This window comes from Vitis vinifera, chromosome 2 (assembly GCF_030704535.1).
Source record: "Vitis vinifera cultivar Pinot Noir 40024 chromosome 2, ASM3070453v1".
NCBI lineage: Eukaryota > Viridiplantae > Streptophyta > Magnoliopsida > Vitales > Vitaceae > Vitis > Vitis vinifera.
The window spans coordinates 6,255,926-6,275,532 of NC_081806.1; the positions used below are offsets into that span (position 1 = coordinate 6,255,926).

Here is a 19,607-nt window from a genome sequence, read left to right on the forward strand (position 1 = left end):
GTGAAGAAAAATTAGTATTAAGTGTAATACCTACGAAATTGCTCTATGAAAGGTGATTACATATAAGTTTTGATCTTGGTTGAGAGTTGATCAAAGTCAGAATTTGTCTAACACTATTCCAGCGTAAAGAAAAAGTTTGATGAGATTGATGAAAAAATAAAAATTTGACAAGTAAATACTTAAGAATAATATGATAGATTTAGTCCTTTGTATAATTTGTGGTATGAAGGCTATCCTTGTGATTTGTAGTAAGTATTTTTCGTTCTTACACAAAAATTATAATCGAGTTTCGAGTTAAAAGGATTTGACTTTGAAAATTTGTTTGTAAGACGATTCTCTTTTGGAGCCAGTGTAACAAAAATCCTTTAGGGGGTGTTTGGTACATCGGAATAGGGAATGAAAATAATATTTTGTTTCCTTTCCTATTTCTTAGTGGAATGGAATGAATTTGATGATTCCATTTCTAGCATTTGGATGAACTTAGGAATGCAAGATTGGAATGATTATTTGTTTCCATTCCAATATTTGATAATAATAGGAATGGAAATGAAAAAGAAATAAATTTACAATAATATCCTTACATATAATTTAAAATATTTTTTTATTTTTACTTTTATTTTAAAAAAATAAAATTTGAGAGGTTTTTTTATATTAAATAATAAGACTAAAAAATATATATATACTCAATAAATAAAAAATTAACCATAAAAAATCGTATAACCCTAATGCACAAATATTGAATTATTATTTTTATTAAAAATTTGAATAATTTATCATGCTTAAGTAGTTATAAAATTATATTTTTCAAAAAAAAAATTATTTATTATAATATTTAAATTCTCAAAGCTAGCAAATGTTTATCCTATTTTTAAAAGAGGAAATAAAATAATTCAAATTTATTCTAATTTTCAACAAGTATCATATCCGATAAAATCCATAACCTTAAAAAATTTTAAATATTTGTTTTTTTTATCAAAATTTTAAATAATTTGTCATGCAAAAAAAGCTATAGAATTATATTTTACTAAGAAAAAAAAGAGAAAAAAATATATAAGAACATATAAAAGTTTTGTTTTTGTTTGTTTTTTTCTTTTTATATTTTTCCTAACCATTAAAAATTTTCAATATTGTAAACACATGAAATCGAAAAATCTTTTTTCAACCATTTCAATTTTTCTCTCCAATTTCCATTAATACAAGATAAAGAAACATCAAAGATTCCAAACATAAATTAATAAAAAAAAATTAATCGATTTATAGAAAAGAAGAAACACATATAAAGAAGTAGAAGAAGAAAGAGAAAATAAGGTAAACCTGATCGAAGATGTAGAAGGGAGTTTTCAGAACCTAGTTGCAGCAAACAATGACGAATCCTAGATCCAATAATCAAAATGAACATCCAAAACCCTATAAATTAGAAATTGATTTTTTTTTTTTAAATATCGTGGAAGGTTTAATTGATTCAATTTAGAAGAATCACTTGTTGAAGAGAATTGGATGATGGGTGGGTCTCTAGCTTTGCAAAGAAGATAAGAAGTGGATGATGAATGAATCTCTACCTTTACAAAGAAGATAAACATCAGGTTTGAAGAACAAGATAAGAGGGTAAAATAGTAATTTAGGTTATTTTATATTATCAAATAAGTTTAATGAATCAGAATACCACCTACTTTTAATGAATGCAAATCCGACTCATAAGTTGGATTTGATTTCTACTGGAATAATTTTTTATTTCATTTCCGTCTTCTTAACATTTATCCAAACATAGGAATAAAGGAGAAAAGGAATGAGATGTCTATTCCCACTCCCTATTCCCGTGTACCAAACACCCCCTTAGAGATTGCGGACTTGCAATCCCACATTGTCTTTCTTCTTACAATAGTAGAGAAAAGATCTTACTTACAATTAGAATTCGATTCATCAACCATAGATGACCATGCACAACTCTATAAGTCTCATTCAAACACAATAAAATTTACATAATATAGTCTCTCTCGGTATATGCCTCCACATTTTATTTGATTCACATACACAAATTGAAAGAAGAGAGTAAAAGTTTAATTCATCCTATAAAAGTCTTTGATTTCAAATAATATGTTATAACATAATTTTGATATTGTGATACTGAACTAGGTAACTAACTCTTCATTAGATTTCAAAAATACAAGGTCTATTGAGTTGAAGAAACTTTCTTCTAAATCAATTCGTAGGTCTCTTGTCATGTTTACACAAATAGCATCTCTTATAAGTTCCTTGCTAGCGTTTATGATCCATGAGGTGACAATGTTGAGAGACTTGGTTTCGATAAATCCAAACTTGTTCTTTACATGATAGCTTTGATTATGAAATAGAAAATGTACCATGATTATCTAAAGGGTGCAAAAAGGAAACATTTTTGGTATCATTAATCAAGAGACAACTCATATCTTTAATAAGTTAAATAAATTGATTAATTATGACACCATCACAATTACACCTAATAATTCATGTTGTGTGAAAATAGTCACCCCTAAGATTAGGAGGACGAGTATAGAGCTAAAGTCTAGATGAATAGTGAAGTAAATAGAAAATCTATCATACTCACATGATTAGATCCAAACAATTAATCAAAGAAATGTTAAAGCTCACTCACATGAATTATTATCATGCTTTAAAAAAAATAAAAATAAAAATGGCAAAGTGTGAAATTAATATCTTTCATGGTCTCTAAAATTGACCCATTTTAAGTAAATAATTGAAAAAAAAATTAAAATATGCCATCAGATATGCCTTTTCCTTTGAAAACAAAATTTAAAAATCTTATGATCAATTCATTTTACTCGAGTTAAGGATAGTAATAGGTGAGTTCCGGAAAATGTTCAAAATAATTATCATCCCCATTGCATTTAACTTTTTTTTTAATTATTTATTTAATTACATTAAAATAAATATATTTTATAAATAATTAAACTATTATAATTTTTTATAACTTATTTTATTAAAAAGTATTTTATTGTTATGTATACATAATGAAAATAGAAAAATAAAAATTAAATTAAATTAATTTTATATATAATCGGGTAAGATAAGGTGAGACAAGATAATACTTGAAACAACTTCAAGTTTAAAAGAAGAAAATCCTAAACCCATCCATAACTCATTTATTTAAATTTCAAACCCATCGTATTGGAGACAGAATAGAACGAGTATCCGAAAAAACTCTCAATTGTCATATTTGCAAATGCAAAAAGTACATTTATTATCCAAGTTAGAAAACTGTTATATTTCATAATTATATATAAAATTCACAAAAATAAAAAAAAATTGATAAGGTTATATTTTGAAATTATTTGAAAATTTTTATTATAAAATTATTAATTCAAAGTTGATTTTATCCGAGTTTAAATCATAGTGAAAAAAAAAACATTTTTTTATAATTTTATGAGAGGATTTATAGATAATGTTAATTTTAAAAAAAAAAACAAATTAGAGAATAAAGTGGTAGAATTTTGAATAGGACCAGGCAAAGTATAATGGATGTAAAAGATTGACAGACAAGGGTATATATAATCCAAAGTTTAAAGTCCTCCTTGGAAAGCGGTGGAACGATTGAACGACGCGGTTTTGATCATGTTGACTGGCACCCGCAGAGGGTGAAGAAACGACATCGTTTTGTGAGGGCAGTTGTTGTGAAACGCTGTCGTATTAGTTTCAGTGGCCGGCAGCTTCTCGTTCAGTTAAAATCCCACGAAGTCTCTCTCCAAAGCTTACTGGTGGGTGGTGACTTGTTAGTTAATGCTCCTCTTATCTTCCTCTCTAAATTCCCATTCCAGGCCTCCACCTTTCCCATACTTTCTCCCCACTTTCTCGGGAAAATCTCTACATCCGCTCTCTTTCAACCATGCACCGAATATCGAGCGCAACCCGCGTCTCCGATGAGTTTTTCAACTCAACAACTTCACCATCAGCAACCCCAGATGCAGACCAGTTACCCACTTACGATCCTCTCTCACATGTGGCCAAGAAAGAGAGAACCCGTATTAGATCTGCCGAAAACGCCATCCACGCAATACCCGTTGTGCTCCTTCTCTGCGTCATGACTCTCTGGTTCTTCTCTAATCCAGGTCAATATTCTCAATCACCCATGTGTTTAACTCTTCATTGGTATGCTTGTAGAAAAACCCTTCTGCATACGTGTTCGTTTCTCATCCTATAACACTATTTATTCGAGTGATCGCTCCAAGAGATCAATACTTTGTTTAGAGCTTCTGCTTCTATGCGTTAATCTGGGTAAAAGTAGCAATTTATCAATGACCCAACTAGCAATTGCCCATTTCTCACACTGTTTGATGGATTGGACTATGAAGAGTTAGATTGCCAGAAAATCTACATACTGAATTATTACAGTTTTCTCTTATTTGGGTGTTGTTTGCTTGAGGGAAATTTTGAATTTTTTGGTTGGTTTTATGCATGCTTGTTCCTTGCATCTTCGCCTGTTCAGGTTCAAAAACACAACCCTTTTATTGATATTGTTATTGGAGGATCCATAGCTTTCTCCCTGAGGTATATGTTAGATTATAAGTCGAAGTCTGGAAATTTTGTTCACTTACCTATGTCAGGGCTTGGAGAAAATGAAAGGAAAAGAAAATAGAGAAGAAAAAGAGAGAGAAAAAAAAAGACTACAATGAAAAATAGATCTAAAAGTTAATAAATTATGTTTTAATGTCTTCAAACATATTTCAAATATTTCTATCTTTTCCATATAGAGATTAAATAGCTTGAAAATGCATAAAATCTAATTTTAGATATATTTGATTTTCTTTGTGTTTTTTTAGGGTAAACCAAATATGAAAAGAAAAAAAAATCCTTTTTTCTTAATACATTTTTTCCCCTTTTCTTGATACTTTCCAGAATCAAACAGAGCGCTATTTGTATTTATTAGAGGTTAAACATTGAAGCTTTTCAAAGATCCTATTTCTTATTTCTTCCTTTGGAATCATATACTTTATCTGTTTAAGAGATGTAATGAACAATTCAGATATTTTCAGTTCTTTGGTATCATATACTTAATCTGTTTAAGAGATGTAATGAACATGTGGTCTGTTACTTCTGTTTTCTGTGTTCACTTTTTCTGGGAATACTTTTAACTTATTATCATCCTATGAGGGTAATTTCTATTTTGTTCCGTTTTGCTCATCGTATACCATAATCCTCAAATTTTCCCTATTTCTGAACTATGGTCAAGGAAAAGTGGAAGTAAAAAACATCATATAGCGTTTATACTTTGTTGCTGTTGCCTTTTTGATACAGCAGTTGATATTGTCAATAAGGGTGCTTCAATTGTTCCCAGACAGAAGGGTTTGACGGTGATTGGCAACATCAAGAGTGACCCTACACAGAACGGATTGCTAAAAGATTTGGAGCAGGACTCAGATCCTACAAAAGAGTTTCTGCATCAGAAAGGCCCAAAATCCACTGAGAATGAATCGTAGTAAGATTTTTCTTTAATGTCAAGAGCTCTGGTGTATGGTCACCATGTTGTTTTAGAAAAAGGATTTACTCCATCTTTCATTCCATTACTTCCGTCATGATAGGTAAGCCACAAGCTCTGTAACATGAACATGCCGAGAGAAAATCTTGGGTTTTTCTTAATTTATGTTTCCTTAATTTATGTTGTAGCACTTCAAGTTGTATAGTTTCTTTCATAATCAGTTTTTTGTCGACTGTTAAAGAACGGCCAAGTTGAGTGTATGGCATGACAGACTCTCCTTGTATGTGTTCCCTTTCCCTGAAATCTGGTTTACTCTGTTTGCTATATAAGCTGTAGTGGAGGCTCATCAACTACCAGGTTAAATGTTAACAACATTATTGTATGACTCAATTCTGTCAATGAAAGCAGGCTTTGAGCTTGTCTGTCCTCTTCCAAAACAAGGAACTGAAGCAGTGTCCTTCCCCAATTCAAACAGACATGGCAGATTATTTATGCATGTTGAGTGTATAGAATAGGTTTTCCTTCCTTGCTGCAATTTCATGAAACCATCTCCATGGCTTCATGCTGATAATTTTGTAGTTTGACTTTGAGGAACTCATAACCTTTGCTATCCTAATCTAGTATAGGGAAGCCATATAAAGTTGGTATAACAATTAACTTCATGTCTACTGAACTCTCGTCCAAGTGTACAACATAATACAACTTTTGTCTGCAGGATTCGAAACAATGTTATATCTGTCCTGAATATAAAAGACGCTGAGGTGCCTTTACATTGAGTTACAGATCTTTTATATAAGTGTATTTCTTTGGCCTGAAATTCTCTGCCAATTATAGAGGCTCAAACTCAAAATTGGTATGTTCCAATAGTGGTCCAAGCCTAACCAGCTTAGGTACGATGACATTGTTCCTGACAGAACACACAACTGGGTTGTCCCACTGCAGGAGTGATCCCACAAGATTTGCACGTATCGTTAATGGAAAGATACGAGGCCACCTTTCGCTTCCATACAATCTGAGTGCACCTTCCACAGATTCGGGCCCTAACCTGAGTGCATCTGAGAGCTTTTTTGCGAGAACTACTGCATCTTCCAATGCACAACAAGCGCCTTGCCCAAGATTGGGAGTCATTGGGTGCCAAGCATCCCCGACCAGCACAACTCCACCTGATGAGGCGGGAGGGCTTATGGCAGGCCACAGCCACCGGTCTACCAGGGGAGTTCTAATGATTGTGTCATCTGGTGTCAGATCTATGATGTTCAACAGCTCTGAAGGCCAGTTTCTAACCAGTTCTCTTGCCTGCTTCTTCAGCACTGATGGATCAGTTATCTTTGGACCTAAAAAGCAGACGAACACATACCCCAGACTGTCAGAACAATTTTGATTGTGGGTCAAGGGAGTAATGCATGAATATGTTGTTAGAAATACCTGGGGATGGGCTGTTGAAGCAGATGAACCAATAAACTTTTGTTGGAGAAACAGGAACATATCCAGCACGTAATCCCCTTCCATAGATGTAGTTGACCTTTGGTTCATATGGCATTCTCTCAGGAAAAAATCCAAGCCCACGGAAAGCACAGTGCCCCACATACCTAGGCTCAGAAAACCCCATCCACTTCGCTACCGGAGAGCGTATCCCATCACAGCCAATCACAATCTGTTAAGCAAGGTCTAGATGATCAGATCATCAAACAAACCCACAATTTCATTGTTCAGTTGACAGTCACAACAAAATGATAAAAAATAAAATGAGAAGGGTGAATGCAAGCTGTGTTGCAGAGCAACCTTAACCAGCCCTTCTATTTGCAGCGGGTTACCTTCCCACTCAGTCGGGTTCCATCCTCAAGTTCCAACAACGTTTCACCCGTCTCAATTCTTTCAATCTTTGCCAGCTTTGAAGAAAAGTGAATTGAATCTGTTGGCAATTGATTAGCAAGAGTCTCCAAAAGTATTCTCCTCTCCACCGCGCGGACCTCTTGGCTGTGTAGCATCACATAGTTAATGGAGAAAGAAGAAAAGTTTGTACATGGCGAAGTCAAAGTGGAAGAAAAAAAACAAATTGTTTTGCAGAATCAAGGACAAGCAGATATGACTGGAATTCATTACCTTTCATCTTCATCTTTGAACCTGAAGGAGCGCAGCTCCCTACCATCTTCTGATTTTACCACCATCCTGCACAGCTGATACCATGAAACAGTTCAGGAGTAAAAAACCGAAAGGATAAGCCTTTGCTTCAAACTTCAGTTAACTTCCATAAAATTTCTGTACTGCAAAGGAGAAGCATTTCCACCTTAGTGACTATATACTTATGCTTTGATTTGTCCAATAGAGTTTGATTCAGGTAAGCATTCAGTTCCCATAACTATGATGAATATGTGAAGTACTGGTTTTATTCTATCAGCTGGATACCACCCCAATTCTTCACTTTTAAAGCTCCCAAGACTAATCACATTGGAAGAAAAAAATATGCTAGCTAGTGGGGCTCATAAATTATATACTTGTTATCATATTCCTCAGCAATTTCAGACTAATTGGATGCCCTAAATTTCAAACTAGCCACATTGCAGTTAGAACTTCTCACAGATACTTGAAGCTTCCATGAAATTCTCTACTACCAGAAGAAGAAAATTTACCCTTGGATTTCAAGGAATTGGCTCCTGAGATCATTTCCCACTCCCATTGCATCTAATACTCCCCACCCATTCTTGAAGAGGGTGAGTGAGGTTCCACCAGTGCGAAGTGACTCTGCCTGCTCAAGCACCAACGACCCGACTCCGAGCCTAATCCCATAATAACAAATTTCATCATCATTTGGCATGGACATAAATTTTGACTTCTGGGAAAAAAATATCAACAATGCTTAAGAGAAAAGTCCAAGAATTGATTTCAAAGCAAGAAAAGTAATACAGATTATTTAGAATTGTAGGCAACTATCAAATACATATATGGCTAACTTGGGCTTAGATTGATTTGATGGAAAATTAGGAAATCCAGGACTAAAAAGTTTGATTAAAAGTGCGTTTGGGAGTAATTTTCTCGTTTGTTTTAAAAACCATTCTTATTATATCAAATTTATGCATCATTTAATAATGATTTTTAGTATGCTCAGCATGTAAGAAAAGCAACTTTTATACAAAAAGTAATCAGAATTACAGAAACTATGTGGGCAAAAAGAAATCAAATTCACACCAGGAACTCGGGTCAAATTTTGGTGAATCAAGGGGCTTTGCTGACCGAACCTGTGGAGGGACACTGCAGTGGCAAGGCCAGCGATTCCGGCACCGACGATGATGATATCCTCCTTTCGGACAGGGGGTTGAGCTTCCACCATCGATGCAGAAATGGGTTTAGTTCTGGTTCCAACTCCAAAGTAAGATTGGCTCTGTGGGAATGTTTTGGCTTGAAGATGGTGAAGTGATTGAGAGAAAGAAGAAGGCGGTGAGAGAGGAGAATTAAGAAGAAGGAGAGAAGTAAAGCTTTTAGCCATGGATGCTGAGTGGCAGTTCAATGGTGGTGCACCTGTAGTGGATATTTTTCGTATGGGAAGAGAGGAGGAGGTAGGTGGGGCATGAGAAATTAGTGGTGCACATGAAGCGGTTTGGATCCATCAGATTTTACCCGGCAAATTTGAAAGGTTGGTTTTTCATTATGAAGTAAATTACTTAAAACCCCTTTCTTCTCCACGTGAAGGTGAAGGGCACCACAAAATCGCCGGGACCATGTAATCTTAGCAATCATGAAAAACTATTTATATAAACATGGTGATGGTCCAAAAATAGACTATTTTGGAGGTGGTTATCTCATATGAAAAATGTTTTTGGCACGTGTTAGAGCGTGGGGCCAAACAATATGTAGCTAATAAAGAGTATGTGAAATTTGACCTCCCATGGAAGAAACTATAAATTTCCTTGTTCCAAAAAGATAAAAATGGGCTAGGTCCTTATTTAACCTTCAAGAAGTTGTTGATGCAGAGCCAATTGGAGTCGGATTCACCCAAATGCAATGGAGATTGGACAATCTTCCTCCTTTCGTGTGCCTCTTAGAGTATCCGCCTCAGCGAGAATAAGGCTGGACAAACTCTTTCCCTGCACAAAGGATGTCCGGACATGTTCCTTTGAAGCTTAAATCAAACAAAAAATAACTCAAGCAATCTTAGAGAGAGAGAGAGAGAGAGTCAATAGGCGTATCTATCCATGTCCTCTTTGTGCTTGTGGGGAGAGTTTTTATAGTGCTGAAGAGAATGTCACCGTAGTGCTACTGACTAAACACTTTGACCTTCTCAGTAATGATTAGTGTTTTGCAGGTGGTAGGGCAATCATCATAGTTTTGGACGGCTGGAAGGTGCTGTCAGCTGACGTGCCATGATGTTATACTATGTAGCTACCCGTCCCTTCAACGGTCTGGGGTTATGTGTAACAATTAATTGATATGGACTTGAGGGTTGGAAGAGGTCCCATCAGTCATTCCCTTGTCAGGACGTGAATGATTACCCATGCCAATGAGTCTAGGAGTCTTGATCGGACAGTCTTGACTGTTTGGAGAGTTTGATCTCTTTATGCTGCTTAGCCCTGTAGGAAAAGGGTTTCATTATGTTGGATGCTAGATGGAGCTGGTAGCAGTCCAGATGGAATGATACGGATGGATTGTGTGCCGGCGACAGCCGATTGAGGTGTCCGGATTGAAAAAGGGATACGTGGAGGGCGTCCCCCACAACAGGACACGTGGAGAGGGGTTCCCACAGAAGTCATTAGAAAATTGGTTCTAAATGAGTGAAATTTATATATAGATCGATTTTTTCTTGGTTGTTGCATTGCTTGAAATTTAGGTCCATTTCTTAAAACGTATATACCAGTGAACTTGTACAAGACACTAGGACTTGCTTATGGAGAAAGCTAAGAGCCTCTTCTATATATGCATGGGCCATGTGGGCAGGGACAAATAATGTCTTTTTGGGTACAACGTTGGCAAGATTTGGCCTTTAAATGAGATAAAAGGAAAAAAAAGTCATATGTAAAATAGGAGACAGGGAGATTAGATTTGAACCGATCACCAAATATGCCTAACTAAGGTATCTTTAGGTCCGCCCTTAAGCTCCTCCAGGCTCATTGGGTACACCCATTTCACACAAAACACAGGCTCAACCATTCAGAAAGCAACACGTACTTTTGGACTCCTTTTATGGTAACATCTCTATAAATATATGGTCTTCTCAGCAATCAAACTAGCTTCCTGGGGTGCTCAAGATGGCAGGAGAAGGTGGTTCTAGTTCTACTGCTGCTACTTCTGTGACCATGTCACGTATTGAGGCTGTCCAGACTGTGATGCCAGCTAAGGTCACTGACCCACGACTAAGCCGAAAAATCTCAGTCAGGGATCCCCTAGGTTGTGGGATTTTTGGTAGGCGGCTTCACACTGTTCTATACTTCAAGAGTGTGACCAAAGAGGATTCAGGGTGGCTGGTTGCTGGGTGGATTAGGGAATCACTTGGGAGGGCATTGGTGGAGCAACCACTGCTTGGTGGACGCCTCAGGAGAGTTGGAGACAGTGAGGGAGAGTTTGAGATTGTGTCCAATGACAGTGGTGTAAGGCTCATGGAGGCAAGGACTTCAATGGCTTTATCTGAGTTTCTGGGGTTGAAAGATTGGGAAGCTGTGGAAGCTGATCAGCTAGTCTTCTGGAAGGATATTGATGAACAAAATCCTCAGTTTTATCCACTATATTATGTTCAGGTGAGCTCTTATATACGTATATCATACATATGAAACATTTCATGTCAATATTATTCAAATTCTCAATTAATTAGAGGCTAGACATACATTCCGATATGTTTTTTCAGGTAACAAACTTTGAGCGTGGTGGATACTCAATTGGGATTAGCTGCAGTCTTCTTCTTGCAGACCCTCTAGGCATGGCAAGCTTCCTCAAGAGATGGGCTAGTATCCACAACACTCTAGTCTCTGAAAATGATAAGTCAAAGTTACCAATATTCTACCTCCTTAGTCTCAGAAGGCTCAATGACGCTCCCTCTATTCACATGATCAGCTCAAACATAAGCAGAAACCGAGCCCGGGCTAAGATCTTTAACATGGCTGAAAATATGAATTCAGATGAGAAAATTTGCAGGACAGTGGCATCGGTCTGCATTGAGGAGGCTGAGTGCCATCTTGGTACAAAAATGGCTAGTAAGTATTGGTTGTTCCTGAAAAAACTGTCTGAGGATATTAAGACAGAAGCTTGCTCAAAGGAGGAAATTGTGCCATTATCCATTAGTGGACTCAGTGAATTAAGGTGGGATGATTCAGGGGTGCATGAGGTAGCTTTCTTCCAAGGGAATAGGGCAATTCATGTATCGTTTTGGATTGGGTCACTCATTAATGATGGATTAGTGATTATTGCTCCATCTTCTTCTGATGAAGGTTGCTCCGGAATGAATGTTGTTGTCACAACTCCTGAGGAGGAGAAGATATGAGAGAGCCTCCCATGCCTTTGCTTCAAATACAAGATGGTTTGGTATTTGGTGTCTAAGTCAATGTTTTTCCAAATGTTATGTAAGCGTAAATCGGACATATGGGTAAAATACAAAAATGTATTTTTCCGATACCTATGAAAAAAGTTGCTATCAATTAGGTGATATTACGTATATATTTTTGGATCTCGTTATTTATATCGTAATCTCATTTATTTGCACTCTTATACATTGATTTCATTTGTTTATATTATCGTTCGATGACTTAAATTTCATCATACATAATCAATAGTTTGAATCTTTTAGTCGATAAGTATCACTATAATTCCTTAATATTTTCCTTATATATAATGCACAATCCTTTGTATTAATTCCATTTATGATCCGATCATTGTGATATATTGTATTTATTATTTTTTTAGTACTTTTTGCTCGTGAATTTCTCTTTATAAAAAAAATTTACTTAATTCCAACTTATTATGTAAGAGAAAAAAAAATTACAAATCTTATAGGTTTCTAAGTAATGATTTCGTGAAAATTTTGGATGGTGACTTACCACCTTTAGGTAAATGCATGGCCAATTAAGATGTATAGCTTTTATTTGAAATTAGGATCTACTTCTCAGCAATGCTAATTGAATTATGGGCCTATCTACTTAAAGTGCAAGTATCATTTATTCGTCAACTTACTTCTCACCTATTCTAATAGGATTATCCTACGTACCATACCTAAACCGTAAGCATCCTCAAGAAGCTACTTCTCTTAATACTTGTACCTGAGATGAGTCGATGAAAAACTCAACTTGGTGATCATTAGCAACAGGGAGTGCCCTTTATTGGGACTTTGGGCCCGCTCCAACCCGAATCTGAGATTTGGGCCCCACGACAGCCCAATAAGATCCCTGATCTGGACCCGGGGCCTTTGTCTTGGCCCATTTTCCTCAATGACCAAATATATATATATATATATATATATATATATTTATATTAGTGATGAAATGGTATGATGGAATCCATTAATAAAGACAAATATTAGGAATTATTTATGAAATAAAAAATCAATGTTAAATTCTATACATTTGATATATTTTTTAATTTTTTTAAATAAAATGCTAATAAATTCTATATAAAAAGTAAAAAATTCTTATTAAAAATATTAATTTATCTTATATGGTTGAAAATTATTTTTAAAAATTAAAATTTGAAATTAAAATTTTTAAATTTTTTTTATTTTTAAAAATCATTACTTAAAATTAAAGGTCATTGTATTTTATATAAAATTTATTATTATTATAATCTATTTTAAAAATACTTGAGAAAATAAAAGGCTATAATATTAAAAAGCAGGATTTTGAGGCAGCTACCGGTTTCGATTTGACAATTGGTTAGCACCTTAATTCTTAGGTACAAACTCCTCAGAGAGAGTCACAGAGGGAGAGGTCAAGTTCCACCGTTTTCACAGTGAGAGAGAGAGAGAGATTTGTAGCAGAGTGAGATTGGAGTTTGGGATTTTGGTGAAGAATCGGAGCTTGCACTTTAGCTTCTTGGGCAGGAAAAGGGGGACTTTGGTTGGGTTTGAGAGAGAGAGGGATAAGGGGGCTTGTAGTTGAAGAAGAAGACGAAAAATGGAGGGTGTAAACAATGAGATTGGGAATCAGCCGAGAATGAGAATAGAGAATCCGTTTACTCTCAAAGTGGGTCAAGTATTTACTGGCTTTGGCATCGGCTGTGGTGTTGGTATCGGCGTTGGTCGCCCTATAAATATGGGTACACCCCTTCTTTCTCTCCCTCCAAAATTCTATTTTCCTCTTTCTAAATTCATTTGTTGGAGATGAATTCCGGGTGGTTCCCCTTCCCCAAGCCGCCCGGAAAAGATGAAGCTCAAACCCCTCATAACCCACTTGTTAATTTTCCATGTATGTTATTTTCTCTTTCTTTTTAAATTTTGAGTTCTGTTTCTTGCTGAGAAAGTCTAGCTAGGAAAATGAAAGAAATTAGTGTCTTGGAACCCGTGAAAATGGGGCCAGGACAATTGTTTGGCTTGGTTGAGGTGGATTCTATTCTAAAGAACTTTTGGAAACTAGAAGAATGGTTAAATGTGAGGTTCTGAATTACCTTTTCTTTTATGTTCCTTGTGTTTCAGCATCCAAACAGGAGAGTAAGTTGGAAAATGAGTGGGAATTTAAATTTGAATTCTGTGGGTGGTTGATAGGTTGTTTGTCACTTGTTTCTTTAGGAATGAATGGAGAAATAGATTAGGTGTGCTTAATTTTCAGTGATTGCTTTACTTTGTAATGGGTTTGTGATCAAATTAATCTATGCGCAATTTTGAGTTATGGTTATGTCTATCTACTTTTGTACAAATTGATTGTGAAAATACCATATTCTAAGACATGTCATCATTTACAGAGATAAATTACATGTTATGGAATGGCTGTATGCAGATGATGGTTTCAGTAGAACACACTGGAGCAATGTGCTATTAGAAATATGGCAATTCATATTAAAAAATGGGCCTTCTGCCTTCATCCTCTGGATTCTTTCCCGTTCTTAGACTATCAGGGTGCATTTGGTATGCGAGCATACAAATGGAAATAGGAATCAAAATCCCAGTGAGAGTGGGATTTGGTTTCCATACTAATGAATTTTTTATTCCTATTCTCATTCTAAAAAACAATTCAAACACATTAATGACTGGGAATGGAATAAATTTCTCATCCCCATTCTCTATTCCAATGTCCCAAACATGACCTCAGTGAATAGTAGAGGTAAATCTTTGGTCTTATAAGTTTAAATTGCATAATCCATAATGTTTCTTTACTCACTAACTGATCTCAGCCAAGGTTTGTAGCGTGCCTTTCCTAGACTCTTGGCTCTCAAGAATTTGGCTTCAATATATGGATGGTTAACATCGGGTTGCTAGCAGGTCCTAACACATTGTCAAAGTGTGATGATAGATCATATGCCAATCCTTGCACTGTTCGGTATAAGACTTTAGGTTCTATTATTCATCTAACATGGTTAGTAATTTTAACTTTCAAGTGTTGCCTATGCATTATTAACTATCTGATGGAAAATTTCCTTGGCCCTTGAAAGCAAAGTCAACAAATTTTTTTTGTATCAACTTCTGTCTTGCAGTGAAATTTTGTTTGCAGGTGAGTTATGGGTGAATGCCAACACCAAGCAGATATAAAGTGTTGGCTGAATTAAGTTAAATTAGGCCAGCTTAGGGTTTTGAACACTTAGGATTTCTAACAGCCCAACTGGATTGAGTATTTCAGGGCAGGTTGAGGAACAGAATATATCATAGCAAAATTGTATTTCTCATTGTCATCTAAATTGAATTTTGTTTCATTGCCAGTATGCCACTTCATGATTATTCTATTACATACTATTGAATCTGTTAATCCCATTTGGCTTCCATTCTTCTGCATTTTGAGGTCAAAAACCTTTCAATGTTTATTTAATTTTAGACTTCTCCTAACAATCCAAAAGTATTGATAGATCTCTTCTTGTTATGATCAAATAACAAAGAAAATAGGGAGTAAAAGTTTCTTCATTTGATGAATATTAGCATGATTCATGACAATCTCCCCATGATGGGGATTAAATGGGCATCTGGTGACTCTGCTTCTTTTATGTTTTTTATGAATAAAAAATTTACTACTATTTTTTTTAACCATCAGTCTTAATTTAATCTGTATTTCAGGTGCGATACCAGTAGTGAACCAAGTTATGGGTGCCACCAGAGGTGCAACTGATGCTTTTTCTGGTGTTGGTAGACATGTTAATGACGCTGTAAGTCAAATCATTGTGTTTTCAGTCATTTGGTATGTACTCATATTTTATTCTGATTACCTGATGATGTATCCTCTCCTTCTCTTATCTCCCATTTCTCATTTTTTTAGTTGAGGAAGTTAGGAGCTAAGAACATTGAAGCTGGCATCGGATGTGGGGTTGGTTTTGGCCATGGTTTTGGAGTTGGTACGTTCTTTGCTATATCTCATGAGTGAAGAAGCCATTACCAAATATCTCTTTAGATTTGTTAAGTTCATTAATATACTAATGGGATGGTTATTACATAAGTAATTTGTCTAAACTTAATAGTATCTAGCATTTTCAGACTAGTGCATTTGCTATATTTGGGGGCTGGTAGTCAAAGTTTTGGATTTTCCATGGGAAATTTTTAATACATTTCACCTAATTGATTAGTGTAATTCCTTTATCTATTGCATTCATGTGGAAGAAATTATAAACTAGAATGCATGTTTCACGAGATAGAGGAAAAATTGAAATCAACCAATCTTTCATGTGGTTGAAGTTCATGAACGATTAAGGAAAGGAAAGATATAATGGAAAAGACAGGAAATGTGGGTTTGTAACTCCATCTCCAGTGGTGTAGAGACACAATTTTTAAAAACTATACCTTCAACAAACTGTAAAGAGGATTTGCATGAGGGCCTGTAGTCTGACCATCCAGTTCAACCAGTCAAACCATGATATCAGCATGATACAATACATGACAAATTGATTTTTATGCTTTTTGGTTGTTGTGATCCTCATGGATGATATTAATTTTGGGATCAAGACATGATTTAAAGGCTATGCATATCTCTGGTTGCTGTAGATTACAGTAAGGCAAAATATTTGTGGCCATGCTCTGTTTCTTCTGCTGTTTGTCTTAAAGTACATTGTCAAGCTGGTAGAAAATGTTACTAACTTGATGCCCAACAAACCCCATAGAAATGCATCTCATAATCCAGTTAGTCTATACTTGACTAAAATCAACTTCTTCTGTATCTTTATATTAAAGTCCATCATAAACTGTCACATGCTTTTTTCATATATTTCCTAAATATATGCCTGCTATGTTCAGACTTTGAAGTAGCAGAATTTATTTATTTATTAAGAATATGCCTCAATCAATTGGCTATTACTTTTATTTGAAATATAGCAAAAATTTATCGATTTGTAATGTTGGGTTATTCTTTCATTTTTCCATCTTAGACTGCTGAAGTATTGATATTACATTGCAGGGCTTGCTGTGAAGCCTGGTGTAGTTCAAAAAATTCAATATTGTATTGTTGTATGTATAATTTTTGTCAGTCATATTTGTGCTGTCTACTATTGTTTCACACCATGTATCTAAATTTCAACTTTAAATATCCAGCAAACAACAACAAAGATGATGATGAAGTTCGGAATACTTCCCAATATACCCATTGGTAAAGACATCATTCCACCATCTCTGTCATCCACTGTTCAAGGTATCATTCCGCCATCTTTGTCATCCACTGGACAAGGTATCCTTTCACCATCTCTGCAAAGTGGCATGAGCATGACCAATGAGCCCTCCAGCCAAAACACGACGGGAAGTGTCCTGCAGTTGGCAACAAAACTAGTAGAACAAACCTCTTATGGCCTGGCTGGGGATGCAACTTCGAACACAGGTTCTACTTCTGGAGCTTCTACATCAAAAAGTTCACAGGGAACATCCTTGGTTAGTCAAACCGGGAAGGTTGTCACTAATATTCTGCACGATCTGACTTCAACAGAGGGGGGCAATGAAGTAAATGAACTGGTATGTAACAGAGTAGGATATTGGATCATCTTTCAGTTTGAATCTTGTTTATTTGGAATTTTTTGCCGTTATACTTTTTTAAGTGAGATTTTTAGTGTTTTACTTCATATCTTGCTATAGATATGGAATTATTCTATGGGTTGGTTTAAATTTGTGATAGCCAGATTAATAGATATCTATATTTTTTAAACAAAAATAAATTTATTAAAGAATATATGATTCATTTTTGCCATTTAATGTTTTTCATGGATCTGATTTTACTCTATTCAGATTGAATGTATTGTTCCTGTATTCAGAATTTCTCATTTACATATTAGCCAGTGCTTTGGATGTACTCAAAGTGAGCTGCATATTTCATGAACAACCTAAAATAACACTGGACCCACATCACCTTGCAAAATTTCTCTTCTTTTTATTTTTTATTTTTTTATTGCTTCGTGTTTTGGTCCTTAATATCAGTGACATCATAAAGCAATGCCATAAACATAATGCTTGATGTTTTTGTTTTTAAGATATTATCTTGTGCTGATGTAGGATCAAGTTCTAATCCTTGGATTTTATGTTTTTAGGCTGAGCGCTTGAGATCAGAAAACAACATGCTTCACGTGGTAATGTCTTTTATACCAATATTCATGTGTGTTTTCATGAGATGAAATATTGAAAAGAAAACTATATTTATAAACCTCAATAATTTTAGAGCAGTGTTCATGAGTCAAAGGAGAGCCCTGACTGATGGAATTTTCTTTGTAGACTATCAAATCCCACTGCAGTGTTATCTTATCACCCAAGGAAGGTGTTAAGAGTCTCACCAGGAAATTGTTAGATGTGTTTTTTAGTTCGTCCACCATATGTTGAATTTAATGTGTTGAAATGGTCCAACTAATTGCAATTTTCTGTGCATTTTCAGATTTTGAATCACGAGCAAATCATTCAGGAGCTTAAGGAGGAAAACGAGAAGCTTCGCCAGGTGCTGGTGGAAGATCTGAACATACCACCCTGCAAGCTCCAAACCAGTAACTCAAGTAGATATACATCACCATCTGAAGATTGTTCCAGTTACTCAAATAGACAGAGATCACCATGTGAAGATTGTTTTGATTGCCGCAGAAAAGAAAGAAAAAGATAGAAGAAAATTTGTGTGCTACTTCAGAAGAGACTCAGAATTCAAGCAATTGACTACAAAGAACTTAACTGATCCTTGTCTGGTCCGGGGTTTGAAGATTTGGTTTGGTATTACCAACCCAGTAGTGCAGAATCATCCCCAGGAGTGTGCAAGGAAAATAGGGTAGTAGGAATTCAATACCTGAAAGACAAGACCAAACACTTGGGTATGAACCAATTGAAGGGTGATTGATGTAGGTGCATAAGGTAATAATACAACTTGCCCTTTTTTTTAGATTTCTTTGTTTCCTTGTTTTATGTAAACTAAATATTTTTTGCTTCACCCCATCATTAAAACAAAGTGCATGTACTTTCAGCTTCCTGCAACTGTTATTTGTTCCAATTGTTGCTGATGCCCATCAGCTCCTGCCTTCTGCAGGCCATATTTTGGATCTGTTTAGTGTTTCCCACATTCCACAGTTACTGGAATGGGCTTCTGGAGATTCTTGACTGGTTTGTTTGTTCAAAGCAGGAAATCTCTGCCATCCAAGTCAATTCCTTTTACAATGTTATGGTACTTTCACCCCCTACTACAACATTAAATCAAGATGCCCACAAAGAGAGACAGCCCCTAATAATTGAGCATACTTATCCATTTCTACATGTTAGGGGTAGGCCCAATTCTTTTGGTATTCTTGGCCCATGTAATTTGTCATTATGCAACTCATCTTCCTCAGTAATGGTTAAATCAGTCTAGTCAGGTGATTAATGGAGACACCAAGAGGCCCGCATATTTCTTATCAGAGTAAATTGTAAGTGTGCCCTCAAGAGACATCCGGGCAGTTTTTGTTATCAAGAGAGACTAGGAGATGTGCTTTCTCTACTGGTGGTTGAGAGGAACTCAAACTAGAAATAGCATGATTGATTTGAAACTTGAAACAAAGGGTGGAGAAGAAGAAAGTGGTGAGGGAGTGGGCAAAGTAGGGAGTTGCA

General features: G+C 35.5%; 4 protein-coding genes across 8 annotated transcripts; 3 read left to right on the forward strand and 1 right to left on the reverse strand.

Moving 5' to 3' along the window:
* The first annotated feature begins 3,571 nt into the window (after positions 1-3,571).
* LOC100253628 (uncharacterized) lies at positions 3,572-5,753 on the forward strand. 2 transcript variants are annotated; one of them, XM_010648873.3, is made up of 2 exons: positions 3,572-4,103; positions 5,293-5,753. In XM_010648873.3, the coding sequence occupies exons 1-2, from the start codon at positions 3,881-3,883 to the stop codon at positions 5,469-5,471; spliced, it is 402 nt and encodes a 133-aa protein (XP_010647175.1). In that variant the 5' UTR covers positions 3,572-3,880; the 3' UTR covers positions 5,472-5,753. The 2 variants fall into 2 exon arrangements, with proteins under 2 accessions (XP_010647175.1, XP_002265824.1); XM_002265788.4 differs by having other exon boundaries at positions 3,719-4,103; positions 5,290-5,753.
* Positions 5,754-6,111: 358 nt separating this feature from the next.
* On the reverse strand, positions 6,112-9,074 carry LOC100253528 (monooxygenase 2). Of its 2 annotated transcripts, none has more exons than XM_002265586.5 (6): positions 8,707-9,074; positions 8,101-8,247; positions 7,574-7,639; positions 7,285-7,447; positions 6,896-7,124; positions 6,112-6,804 (listed from the first exon to the last, which is right to left on the reverse strand). In XM_002265586.5, exons 1-6 carry the CDS (start codon positions 8,952-8,954, stop codon positions 6,299-6,301), a joined length of 1,359 nt encoding a protein of 452 aa, XP_002265622.5. In that variant the 5' UTR covers positions 8,955-9,074; the 3' UTR covers positions 6,112-6,298. The 2 variants fall into 2 exon arrangements, with proteins under 2 accessions (XP_002265622.5, XP_059589946.1); XM_059733963.1 differs by having other exon boundaries at positions 8,657-8,767.
* A 1,654-nt stretch (positions 9,075-10,728) lies between these two features.
* LOC104878715 (uncharacterized) lies at positions 10,729-12,032 on the forward strand. Its single transcript, XM_059741476.1, has 2 exons — positions 10,729-11,196; positions 11,304-12,032. The coding sequence occupies exons 1-2, from the start codon at positions 10,759-10,761 to the stop codon at positions 11,934-11,936; spliced, it is 1,071 nt and encodes a 356-aa protein (XP_059597459.1). The 5' UTR covers positions 10,729-10,758; the 3' UTR covers positions 11,937-12,032.
* Positions 12,033-13,285: 1,253 nt separating this feature from the next.
* Positions 13,286-19,001, forward strand: LOC100258674 (uncharacterized). Of its 3 annotated transcripts, none has more exons than XM_002265299.5 (7): positions 13,286-13,699; positions 15,642-15,730; positions 15,841-15,916; positions 16,969-17,018; positions 17,103-17,513; positions 18,083-18,121; positions 18,421-19,001. In XM_002265299.5, the coding sequence occupies exons 1-7, from the start codon at positions 13,558-13,560 to the stop codon at positions 18,637-18,639; spliced, it is 1,026 nt and encodes a 341-aa protein (XP_002265335.1). In that variant the 5' UTR covers positions 13,286-13,557; the 3' UTR covers positions 18,640-19,001. The 3 variants fall into 3 exon arrangements, with proteins under 3 accessions (XP_002265335.1, XP_019074105.1, XP_010647180.2); XM_019218560.2 differs by having other exon boundaries at positions 13,292-13,699; positions 18,264-18,634; XM_010648878.3 differs by lacking the exon at positions 13,286-13,699 and adding an exon at positions 13,726-13,848.
* The last annotated feature ends 606 nt before the right edge of the window (positions 19,002-19,607 follow it).

Excerpts from the sequence above, each read along its gene's own strand:
- LOC100253628 (XM_002265788.4), top strand. The coding sequence starts at position 3,881 with ATGCACCGAATATCGAGCGCAACCCGCGTCTCCGATGAGTTTTTCAAC. Across the intron at positions 4,104-5,289 it reads CTGGTTCTTCTCTAATCCAG|CAGTTGATATTGTCAATAAG; the intron begins GTCAATATTCTC and ends TTTTTGATACAG.
- LOC100253528 (XM_002265586.5), bottom strand. The coding sequence starts at position 8,954 with ATGGCTAAAAGCTTTACTTCTCTCCTTCTTCTTAATTCTCCTCTCTCA. Across the intron at positions 7,640-8,100 it reads CAATTCCTTGAAATCCAAGG|GATGGTGGTAAAATCAGAAG; the intron begins GTAAATTTTCTT and ends TCAGCTGTGCAG. Across the intron at positions 7,448-7,573 it reads TTCAAAGATGAAGATGAAAG|CCAAGAGGTCCGCGCGGTGG; the intron begins GTAATGAATTCC and ends GATGCTACACAG.
- LOC104878715 (XM_059741476.1), top strand. The coding sequence starts at position 10,759 with ATGTCACGTATTGAGGCTGTCCAGACTGTGATGCCAGCTAAGGTCACT. Across the intron at positions 11,197-11,303 it reads ATCCACTATATTATGTTCAG|GTAACAAACTTTGAGCGTGG; the intron begins GTGAGCTCTTAT and ends ATGTTTTTTCAG.
- LOC100258674 (XM_002265299.5), top strand. The coding sequence starts at position 13,558 with ATGGAGGGTGTAAACAATGAGATTGGGAATCAGCCGAGAATGAGAATA. Across the intron at positions 13,700-15,641 it reads TGGTCGCCCTATAAATATGG|GTGCGATACCAGTAGTGAAC; the intron begins GTACACCCCTTC and ends TCTGTATTTCAG. Across the intron at positions 15,731-15,840 it reads GTAGACATGTTAATGACGCT|TTGAGGAAGTTAGGAGCTAA; the intron begins GTAAGTCAAATC and ends TCATTTTTTTAG.